The sequence below is a fragment of the Culex quinquefasciatus genome, chromosome 2, assembly GCF_015732765.1.
Source record: "Culex quinquefasciatus strain JHB chromosome 2, VPISU_Cqui_1.0_pri_paternal, whole genome shotgun sequence".
NCBI lineage: Eukaryota > Metazoa > Arthropoda > Insecta > Diptera > Culicidae > Culex > Culex quinquefasciatus.
The window spans coordinates 207,886,521-207,898,627 of NC_051862.1; the positions used below are offsets into that span (position 1 = coordinate 207,886,521).

General features: G+C 38.1%; 1 protein-coding gene across 1 annotated transcript; it reads left to right on the top strand.

The window, feature by feature from the left end:
- The first annotated feature begins 1,783 nt into the window (after positions 1-1,783).
- On the top strand, positions 1,784-5,500 carry LOC6047977 (ATP-dependent DNA/RNA helicase DHX36). Its single transcript, XM_038255543.1, has 4 exons — positions 1,784-1,983; positions 2,113-4,832; positions 4,890-5,045; positions 5,110-5,500. Exons 1-4 carry the CDS (start codon positions 1,924-1,926, stop codon positions 5,342-5,344), a joined length of 3,171 nt encoding a protein of 1,056 aa, XP_038111471.1. The 5' UTR covers positions 1,784-1,923; the 3' UTR covers positions 5,345-5,500.
- The last annotated feature ends 6,607 nt before the right edge of the window (positions 5,501-12,107 follow it).

Here is a 12,107-nt window from a genome sequence, read left to right on the forward strand (position 1 = left end):
TTCCTCTCTTTCCACCATTCCATTGGTATCCACCGGTAGATGCTTTGGTGGATTTTTGACAGTTCGAATTATTTCAAGAAAATCCACCGCGGTTCCAAATCAAATTAACAAAAACCCTCCGGTGTGTCAAACAAATAATTTTTCGTTTTTTTTTTCGTTCTTTATCACAAACCGAGATGTAAACATTTCATCGCATAAATATAACGGCACATGTCGGGCTGACTTCAATACTAGCCAATTTTTTTACCGACATGACATGTTAAAAGTAGTGGATGAAACGTTTAAAAAAATTCACCAAAATTATAAAACTCGTATTGTTTGACGTAGTTTAACCTACAGTTATGGTGGATTTTACAATATGGCTCGATGGTGGAACGTCAGCCTGACATGTGCCATTAAATTTATACGATGAAATGATTACAGAAAATCCACCAAAATTGTATGTTTAACAATACAACTTCGGATTGAGGGCGTTGAAATATTCGAAAAACATATTAATGATTGAAGGAAATATTATCATTTATTCACATTACTATTTTCTGTAAATACATCATGCCCTGTGCTCTCTTATGGTTAGCATTTGAATTTTGAGGGATATTACACATAATACAGTTTTTTTATTACTTATTTGATACACTCAAACCCCGATGGTTTGACACCAACTGTTGTCAAACGAACGGGGTCACTTTTTAGTTTGACACCCCTTTTACACGGAGTTCACACACACTACCAAACGTTTGTTTTGATAGTGTGCGTAAGCGCCGTGTAAAAAGTGACAGTTCGTCATTTTTTAGTTTGACTTTGACCAACCAACGGGGTACAAACTAAAAAAGTGTCAAACGAAAAAGTGACCAACCACCGGGGGTTGAGTGTACTTTTGGTTTGATGAAAATGGAAACAGACCATGAAAGCACCTTTTTCTTACTGGTAAGTGAGCTGTTTTATTATCAGTGGTAGGTATGTGTTTTATATTGTCTACTTTTTGACATTAAAATTTATATAAGTGATATATTATTGATGTATTGTTCACAACGATGAAGCTTATTTTTCTGAGTACAATGTCGCTTTGCACGACCGAAAGCATTTAAAATGGATTTTTAAATCATAAAAGTTGTATTACGCTCCATACAATTTTTTAAAATTTATATGGCAATTTTGTAACGAGGGGGGTCTAATAGTCCGATTTTTTTCGTTACGTAATAAAAGAACGCTCCCCTTTACGGCCCTTCTTCCCACTGAGAATTTTGGCTCGAGCCTCGAGTCGATCTGGTCACTGATCAGAAATGGTTTTCAATCGTGTTTTTACCATTGCATTGTACATAAAAATTTACATAAGGCTTTAAGACCCTATTAAAAAAATTAGAAATTAAGAAATTAAAAAAAATCAAAAACTATTCGAAAATGAAAATTCAAAAGTCATCATCAAAAGTTAAATAAAAATAAGAATTAAAGATTTTTTTTGTATTCTGCAGAATTTTAGACTTTTGGAATTTCAGAATCGTAAAATTTTGATTATTAAAAAAACTCTAAAATGTTATGCAAAAAATACAATGTGTCATGAAATAACACAATAAATCTGGATTAAATTTTCAAAAGGTCCTATCTGCATAGGAAATCCATGACTGCATAGTTGTTTTGAGAATTTACTCTAGAAATAATATAAATAAAAATTGAGTGCAATAAATTGACATCTTACCCTACCTGAAATGTTACCGAAAATATTTTGAAAAATTTCAGCACACGCAATTCTAAACAAATCGCTGTCAATTTCACTCTGTCACAATTTTCGTCCCGTCCGCGCGAGTCATATTTTGAAGTGCTTCAATTTTTTTAGCAAATTTCCTCTCAAAAGTTCTATCGGCTTGTTCAAATATCGTTCCAAAGAACAAGTGCAGCTCATCTTCCATCGCCCGTGCCACTGTAATGTCCGATTGCGAGGATTCTTTCGAGGAAAAGCTTCGCAAGTTTCGCCTGAACAAAGAGGTGAGAGTGGGTGGTGGTGGGTTGGAAAAGTTGGGGTTTGTTTTGGTTCGCGAGGGGTGGCCTGTTTATAGGGGAGAGCAGTCAATTTTAAAGAGTTTATTATTTATTTAATGTTTGATCAATTTTTAGTCTAATCCAGTGGAAAGCAAAACCGAACATCAACCCGAACCGGACATGAGCTACCGATCCAGAGGCGGAGGCGGACCGAGCCGCGGAGGTCGTGGCGGTCGTGGTAATTTGCGAGGCAAGCAGATCGGCCTGTACTACGCGAACAAGAATCGTGGGAGAAATCGGGACGAGGATGGCGAAGACGGACAGTGGAGAAGTGGCAAGGATCTTCAGCGGAACAAGAACCGCGAGCGGATGGCGTACGAGGGTGGGGATGGGGGAAGGGATGCGAACCGGTTTCGGAGGTTTGGGGATGAGCGGGACGATCAGGTGGTGACGGGGAGAGATCGGCCACCGCCGGGGTTGCGGGGAAGGGCGCTCGGGTTGTACTATCGGGATCGGAACTCGGCAAAGAATCGCGAGCGGGAGAAGCGAAAGGCGGTTGATATTACGATTCCGCGGTGGCAGATTTTGGAGATTCGGAAGTATTTGAACTTGGAGGATGGTGGTGGGGGGAAGGTGGATTTCTTCAGACACTTTGTGCAGAACGATGAGATTGATTCGGTGTTTAAGAATGAGTATTTGAAGGTGATTAGCAAAAGTTTGGATCAGATTTTGAGGGAGGAATCGGTGAAGGAGGAGGATATGCTGGAACAGTGGCAGCTGGATGCGAAGGAGACACTGAATGCGGATCTGTACGATGAGTATTTGAGGAAGGAGAAGTTAGGGGTGATGAGGGAAGTTCGCGAGCGACTTCCGGCGTTTGGTTCACAGCGGGAGATTCTGCAGATGATCGACAGGCATCAGGTCATCTTGGTTAAGGGTGAGACTGGAAGTGGTAAAACGACGCAGATTCCGCAGTTTATCCTGGATCAGGCGATGTCTAAGCGAAGGGGTGCCGATTGTCGGATAATTTGTACGCAGCCGAGGCGAATTTCGGCGATCACGCTTTCGGAGAGAGTTGCAGCGGAGCGTGGTGAACAGCTTGGGGACTCGGTTGGTTATCAGATCAGGTTGGATGCGAAGAAGCCGCGATCGGCTGGAGCGAGTATCGTGTTCTGCACGACGGGAATTGTTCTTTCGATCATGCAAAGCGATCCCTGCTTGAAGGAGTACTCGCACTTGATTCTGGACGAAATTCACGAACGAGACGTTATCACGGATCTTCTGTTGGGGATCGTCAAGAAGATTCTACCGTTCCGAAAGGATTTGAAGATCATTTTGATGAGTGCAACGCTAACGGCAGAGACGTTCTCTCGATACTTCAACGACTGTCCAACGGTTGAAATCCCTGGTTTGACGTTCCCCGTTGAGGAGTTCTACCTCGAAGATATTATATCGGAGATAAACTTCCACGGATTTAACCCGGGACCGAAGAAGCCCAACTACCGCGATCGTCAAATGCTGCAGTTCTTCGACATGATCGATCCGTACATCCAAACAATCCGCGGTCAATACCCGGCCAAAGTGCTCCAAACCATCGCCAACCCGCTGAGCGAGTCTAGTCAGAACGATCTGATAACGGAGCTGATCTACCACATCTCAGCCACCAAACCAGACGGAGCGATCCTCGTGTTCTTACCCAGTCTAGCGCAAATCTCCGACGTCCAAAAGCTTCTCTCCGCACATCGCGATCTGTCCCGCATGTCCACCCTTATCTACCCACTCCACTCGAAAGTCCCCCAACTCGACCAAAAAGCGGTCTTCTCGCGACCCCAAAAGGGCACCCGCAAGATCATCCTCGCAACCAACATTGCCGAAACGTCGATCACAATCGACGACGTGGTGTTTGTGGTCAACGCCGGTCGCCACAAGATCAACATGTTCGAGGAGGGCGTCTCATCGCTGCGCGACGAATGGATCTCGATCTCGAACGAAATCCAGCGCAAGGGACGCGCGGGTCGTGTTCAGCCCGGGATCTGCTACCATCTGTACACGCGAGGACGGCGTAACGTGCTGCTTCAGAATACACCGCCGGAGATTCTGCGCGTTGCGCTGGACGAGGTCATCTTGAACATCAAGATCCTCGGGTTGGGAGAGGCTCGGGCATTTATGAGTCATCTGCTCGATCGTCCGACGGACGACGTGATCGAGACATCGCTGGAGCTGCTTAACCGACTGAACGCGATCGACGATGATCAGACGTTGACCCCGTTGGGGTACCATTTGGCACGACTTCCGATGGACCCGCGGACAGGGAAGATGGTTCTGCTGTCGAGTATCTTCAGCTGCGCCGACCCGATCTCGTCGATCGCGGCAAGTCTCTCGTTCAAGGACGCGTTCTACAAACCATTCGGGAAGGAGAAGGAGGTCGGAATGGTCAAGCGGAAGTTCGCCAAAGGTTACCACAGCGATCATCTGATGTTGGCGAATGTGATTGAACAGTGGAAAGACCTATCAGGTCGGGACGTTCAGCACTTTGCGTACAAGAACTTCCTGAACTTGGGCACGCTCAACCAGCTGTACAACATGAAGCGCCAGTTCTGCGAGTACCTCTACTCGGCCAAGTTCCTCCAGAACGCCCAGGTTACGTCCAGGGCGAACAACCTCAACTCCCACAACGACAAGCTGCTGAAGGCGATCATCGGAGCCGGGCTGTACCCGAATGTGGCGTTCGTGCGGAAGGTCATCCGGAACCGGAACTCACCAGACGGGCGGTCCATTTTAAATATCGAAGGACAGGGCAGGACCACAATGCATCCTTCGTCGGTCAACAGCACGTTGGCGGATTTTGAGTCCAAGTAAGTCAACCTTGAAGATCTTCTGAACTACTATTTCAATTCATTCAACTCAAACAGCTTCGTGGTGTACTACGACAAGCAGAAGATCTCCGGCTCGGGACTGACCATTTTCGACACGACGGTGGTGAATCCGTTCCCGCTGTTCTTCTTCGGCGATAACCACGTCGAGACGGAGGGCGCGTACGAGTTGATCTCGATCGCTGGGCACTACTGGTAAAATTTGTCTCACTTCAAAACTATTCAAATTCTAACCACCTGAAAATCCCTACCTCAACAGCCTCAAATGCAACAAGGAAACGTACGAGCTAATCCAGGACCTGCGCGCCGGCTTCAACCTCTTTCTCCAGAAGAAGATCTGCAACCCGTCGCCGGTGGACTGGTCGTCGGACGAGGGCACGCTTCTGCGGGCAATCATCCAGCTAATCACGATCGATGGGCGGTACGAGGACGGGTTCGACGACGACGGTGGCGACGACTTTGGGGGAGCTTCGTCCTCGGAGCAGCGGTGGTAATCCGGAGGAGATTAAATTCGACCAGGATGACGACTATTTTGATTACTTTGAGAACGATGATTTGCCGCCACCGTCGACGAGCAGCAGCAAACGATAGAAGGCAAAGTCAAAGCTTAGCACTGGAATGTAATAATAATTTATTTGAATTTACAAAAATAGAATCGCTTTAGCTTCATTTCTTCGAAATCCCGTTGTCCTTGGGCATTTTAATAAATTACATTTGATAAAGTCTTCACCTCAAGCGTGACAAAAGTGAATTCCTCTACAATAATGTTTCTCGATGGAGAGAGAGAGAGAGAGCGAGGAGGATAAAAGTGGCAAATTAAATGTAATTGTAATTTATATCTATTTGAGTGCTTGTGTGCGTGTTTGGGTGTGGGTGTGGGTGGAAAGGAAAGAATCAAAGAAAAAGAAAAGAAAAGCTCTCTGTGAGTGAAATGAAGTGAAGTGAATTGAAATAAGTGGCTCTGTTTTGATGAGTTCGGTGAAGGATAGAGGGTGTCCTTTTTGGGGGAATGGGAGAGTGAAGAAGGTTTTGAATGCTTCAAAATGGGTGGAGGAGTTTGATGTTTTGTGAGAAAAAGAATTTTAAAGTTTATGTTATTTGGTTGAAAAATTACATAGATTTTTAGGACTCTATTCCAAAATTAATTCTATTCTTTCTTTGACTTGTAAAAAATTAAAGAAACAGTTTTGTTTGTCATATTTTTATGTCCCCATTTGAAGAAAAAACACACACATGAATAATCTTGGGAACTTTTCTGATCTCTTCAAAATTATAATTTTGAAAAAAAAATAAGACTGGCGTTTCAAAAGGGCGTAGCATTGAATGTTTGTTCCCCTTGAAATGTCATTTTTTAACATTATTTTTCTAAGAGATCAATCAATTTCAGGAATAATTCATTTCTTGGCATTGAAAGTCGATTATCCGAAGTTTCGATTTTCCGAAGGTTTGTATGAGACTTCGGATATTCGAATCATGACCAAACAATTTTTCGTTTTCGTTTTTCCTTTTTTTCAATCCTTTACAACCCAACCTCTAGACGGGCTTCGATTTAAAAAAAATCGCCAAAATGCCATTTTGCAGCCAATTTTTGATCTTTAAAAAGCATTGAAAAAAAAACTATAAAAATTTTAGAAAATTTTAGGGTTGGAAGTTTTACTCGTTTTATGTGACTTTGCCAATGTTTTAAAAAAATCATTTTTTTCTGGGGTCAACTTTGGCTATGTTTCTTACTAACATTTCCTATATTTTAAGAAGAAAGAAGTAATTTTTGTAGTGTCTCAGACTATGCCTCTACGCATTTTTTTACAATTTAAATAATTTGGGGTGCCATTCTTTAGCAGAAAATGTGAAAAACAAGCAAAACATTTAAAAAGTGACTGCAGAAACAAGAAAAAATAGATAGGCAAATTGTAATAATAGGAGGTGGTATAATAGCCCAAATACTACCAAAAACAAACATAAACTAAACAAGATAAATGCAAATTTTAATAGTAAAAATAAAACAAGAAAAACATAAAACAAGAGAAGTAAGGTTTTTCGTTGAAGAAAAGTTGCTCAAAATAACCTGAACACGGGAAAAATAAAAGATCATGAAAAAAAAAAATTGGACAGTAGAGGGTTAATGTTCTTGTTTTTAATATCAAATTCGAGTTCTGCGATCCCATTTTAGTCAAATTTGGATAAATGATTGCGTTTTAAATTTAAAATTGCATTTTTCGAAATATCGTCAGTTAAAAATTGCAGGCTCATTACATTATCACCACCGTTTTGGCCGCCATCTTGAATTTAAACATTCTAAATCATTTTGAGTAGTTAATGGGTTATAATAACATAAAAACTTTTTTTTTTGTGATGCTATTATCACTTTATTTGGGTGGCTGTATTTCAGGAACGGACAGACCAATCTCCAACGTTTCTTTGACGAATCGGTGTTAAAAATTAAAACTTTTGTGACATTTTCTGATGAATATTTCGAAAGTTTTAAAATTAGGCTTTATTTTTGACAAGATAAGATAATTTGCCCTATTTAGTATTTTACACCAACTTCTAAATTTATTAAAATATTTTTGAATTTCGCAAAAGTTTCGATAGTTTTTGAAATATCGTCAGTTAAAAATTGCAGGCTCATTACATGAGACGTAGAGATAAAAATTTTCATCGATTCGAATTCTTTGTAAAACTGTACTTCAAAAACTATTTGCCCAATTTCAAAAATTCTAGGAATATGCTCTCTTGGTAGGAAATTTTCTCAGCTTTTTAAAAATATATTTTTCATGGGTTTTTTTCTTTATTTTTTTTAATTCAAATAAAAAAATCTAGAATTCCCATGTGAAAGCAGATTTTACTTAGCTATTACTTTTAAGAGCGAGTCCACGAACAGGGCATACCCCTTTGTATGGGACGTCGTTTGGACCTCACCAATCTGCCTGAAATTTTCATGGGTTGTTTGTACATATAAACCTAGCATCTGGCCAAAATATGAGCACTCTAGGTCAGCAATTCTCAACCTTCTTCTAGGCTGGTACCCCCTGCCATGTAAATCAAGTAGGCCCGGTACCCCCGTTGAGAATCGCTGCTCTAGGTCAACGGGAAGTGGGGCAAATCGGGACACAAAGTTTGAAGGTTCAAAAACGTCAAATATCCTAAAAAGGCTATAACTTAGGCAAAATTCAATTTATTTTCAAAATTCAAAATGCATCTGAAAGGGCTTAAAAAATAAACTTTTATTTTTTAAAGGGTTAAAATGGATCAAAATAAACATTTCTATGCATGTTGCTATTGTGAAATTGTCTCAGGAACACGAATATGATAAAATTATCACCAGAAAATGGGATCTAAGGGGTCCCCCGAGCAAAAATTTACAACCAAAAAATTCACTAAAAGTAAAAGTGTTAATTTAATATGTTAAACTGCCTTACCCAAAGCGTTCTCAGTCTCAGATGGTAGTCCCAGATGTCCCCTACAAGCTGCAGGTCGAACCGAGTTGATATCTGGATGGAACACTTTTTTATTTGAGTTTGAAAATTATGCTATTTTTTCACTAAAATGCCAATAACTCCCTTTAGATTTAACTAATTGGGATGCTCTATCCTGCATTTTGTTGCATTTTTTAAGCCCTTTCAGATGCATTTTGAATTTTGAAAATAAATTGAATTTTGTCTAAGTTATAGCCTTTTTAAGATTTTTAACGTTTTAGAAACTTCAAACTTTGTGTCCCGACTTGCCCCACTTCCCGTTGACCTAGAGTGCTCATATTTTGGCCAGATGCTAGTTTCATATGTACAAACAACCCCTGAAAATTTCAGGCAGATTGGTGAGGTCGATGCGAGATGGGTATGCTTTTCTCGTGGACTCGCTCTTAAACAGTACATTTTATCAAAAAATGGTGAAGTATTTATCAAAAACATCGAATTAATGCTGCTTTAAAAAATGATTTAAATAATTTTTATATCTCCTGAACCAGATTTTGCACTATCACGCATCATGGCTCAAAAGATGTCCATTTAGACCCCAAAAACATATCAAAATATTTCGAAAATAGTTTAATAAAAAAATGGATTTTACTTCCGTGTATTCTTTTTCCGAAAAGTCCTCAACATAACCTAAAACTTTGCCGAAGATACCAAATCGATTGGAAAATCATTCCTCCAGATACAGAATTACACACAGTTTCATACCCATTTTGTATAACCAACCCCCCAATTATGTTCAAAACTGTATGAACAAACTAACTATGAAAAATTACTTCTTTTGACATAGGGAATGCATAGACAAAGTTTCATCCAAATTAAATAATTTAAATTTAAAGAGAACTACTTGTTGGTATGTTTTAGAGGACTGAAAAAGAAAATCTTTGTGCTACAGTTAAGGATAGTACAAGATCTAGAGCATGAGATATTAATTTTTTTTGGAAATATTGTGATTTTTTAGGAAATAAGGTTAAAAAATATCAAACCAAATTTGCTATTGAAAATGTTTTAACAATTTTTCAAATAAAATGCACCATACATTTTTTTGGAAAAAAAAATTTATTTTTTTTGAAGATTAAAAATGTTAAAGGATCATAGAGCAATTCCAGCTCAAATCAGGATTCTTTCTGGTACTTTTGTACCCGACACTCTCCGTATTCAATGAAACTTTGTAGACATGTCATCCTAGGCCTATATAAGCCATTTTTGTGTATATGGAGCCAATAGTACTCGAAAATAACATTTGAGAAGGGCGTAAAGTATTTAAATATTTTTGTATTTTGCAATTTAAAAATCACTGCGTCTCGAAGCCGTTGCATCGTATCAAAAAGTGGTCAAAGACAAACTTGTTGGAAATTGGACGGGCTTTCTGAAAAATACACTGAAACAAAAATACACGTCACATATGAGATTTTTGATTTTTAAGTCTAAAACTTAAATTTAAAGGTGATGTCATGATTTTTTTTCGTTCAAAATTTTTGAGGAAATAGCCTAAAATATAACCAAAAGAATGACGAAAAATGCAGGATGGTATGTCTCTCCTAAAAAAATACAAAAATCATTTACTAAAACTGTTTTTTAATATTCCCATTTTTTTTCGACAACCTATTTTAACGCATATTTTTTGTTATATCATTTGAAAATAAGGTATTCACAATTTTTGTTTACCTTGACCAAATTGGATGAAAATTGAATTGATATAATTAAATTTTTCAAACAGGGCTGTTCAAAGAATTAGTTTAAAAGTATTCGAGAAATAACTGTTTGAAATTATTAATTTTAAGTATGACAAAATATTGTTTAATTTCAATCACTTTAAAACTATGGCAATTATTTTAATCTAATTAATTTTTGGGCCATATAACCATACATAAAAATTTTGAGTTGTGATTTCATGAAATAGTGTTAAATAGCGCTAGACATTGGATTTTTAAGGCAAATTTAATGATTATCTATTTATTGACAAGTTGAAAATACTTGTTCTGAAATAAGTAATTTGCCATGAAAAACATTATGTCTGCATGTCACTGTCCAAACACTTCGGTTAAAAAAATATTTTTCAGCAAAAAATACCAATAACATTTTTTTTTGATTTGGTACGATTTGAAAGTCAGCATTAAAAATAAGAATATTTATAATATTTTCTCAAAGTTGCATGATATTCTAGAACAGGGGTGCTCAAAGTTTTTTCATGTCGGGCCAAATTTGAAGCTCACGTGAGCTTGCGGGCCATATGAGAAAAATATGACAAAAAGAAATAAACAAGTCCAATAAATTGGTGTTTTTTTTTTATTCAATTCCGAAAATTAAAAAAAAAAACAACATAAACATTATTCATCTGCTTTTCATTGCAACTTTCGTTATATTTGTAATGAAATTTTTTAAGTAGTATTTAAATTGATTTTTTTAATTTATTTTTTTAATATTTTTTAGAATAAGTGACACAAATTTTGTAAAAGTGTGTAATTTATTTTTTAAATGTTGTGCAAACCTAATTATAAATATTTGCTTAAGGATTTTTCGAATATTATTCCTCCAATTTTAATAATATGTCAATAAATATTTGATGATTTTTTTTACATAATTTACTCTTTTGAACCACATTTCAACCTATTACGAAACGTGTTCAAATAGGCATAAACTTAACCTTAATTTCCTGGAATTATAAAATCACTTAACGTGAAGACTTCCATCATTGCAACCAGCACATGCTGATTGATTTTGGTGCAGAAATTCGTAAAATTGAATTCAATACAGAGCATTTTAGAGAGATGATCAATTTTCTTTGAAAATGATCAACGGTGAAGTTCAAGATGTGTCAAAGGGCCATTTTACATGATCATCCAAAATGGGTCCGCGGGCCACAAAAAATATCTCGCGGGCCATGTTTGGCCCGCAGGCCTTACTTTGGTCACCCCAGTTTTAGAACCATTTATTGATTAATATTTTGAATTGATACAATTCAAAATATTAATCAGAAACAGGACCAGAATATTTTTTTAGACAAATTTCAAACTTCCCGGGAATTCCCGGTATTTCCCGGGAAATTTGTTGAAAATTTCCCGTTTCCCGGGAATTTTGTAACCCCGGGAAATTGGACGCTCTACACATTTCTCAAAATTCTGAAGCAAAATCTTTCACAAAATGCTGTATACATTATTTCAGATATGCTCTTACCGACTATTTGCTAATATTGAATTTTCGAAAATATGTTTTTCCCTTAGGTTTTATTTTTCTCCCGATCTGTAGTCGCAAAATTCAAAATATTCTTTTCTTTGAAATACAAAAATAGTCGTTTTAATATGTATTTGAAGGATTTAGTTTAATATCAGTCGGCGAAGTCGGTAAATTTTTTATCAACATTTATTGAGTCATAATTTTATTTTTTCCAAATAATCAAATTCCTACACTCGGCATCTCAAAACTTCCCTTTTCCCACCCATCGCCACGCGCGCCAGCGGAATCAGTTGGTTCACTGCGACGGGACAAAACAAACCTAGCAAAATCCACCGGAACTGGAGCCGAAATCCAGCAGTCAGTCGGCAGTGCCCCATAGTGAGCGAGAGCCAACTAAATTAAACATAGTGAAAATGCTTGCGGTGGCTTAAAAATCCCATTCCTTTCGTCCTATGGAGGGATTTTCCTTCCAAGATTGTCTTTCTTCACTTTCTTCCCCCACGTGGTGGGCTGTGACAGTGGGGGTGTCGTAGGGAACGGACTTGTTTTAATTTGGATTGGTTTTGTGTAAGTTTGATAAATTTATGAAGGTGTAAAAAAAACTAGTAAA

Bases quoted from the DNA above. Each gene is read 5' to 3' on its own strand.
- LOC6047977 (XM_038255543.1), top strand. From the start codon at position 1,924: ATGTCCGATTGCGAGGATTCTTTCGAGGAAAAGCTTCGCAAGTTTCGC. The intron at 1,984-2,112 runs GTGAGAGTGGGT...ATCAATTTTTAG, and splicing joins AGTTTCGCCTGAACAAAGAG to TCTAATCCAGTGGAAAGCAA. The intron at 4,833-4,889 runs GTAAGTCAACCT...CAACTCAAACAG, and splicing joins TTGGCGGATTTTGAGTCCAA to CTTCGTGGTGTACTACGACA.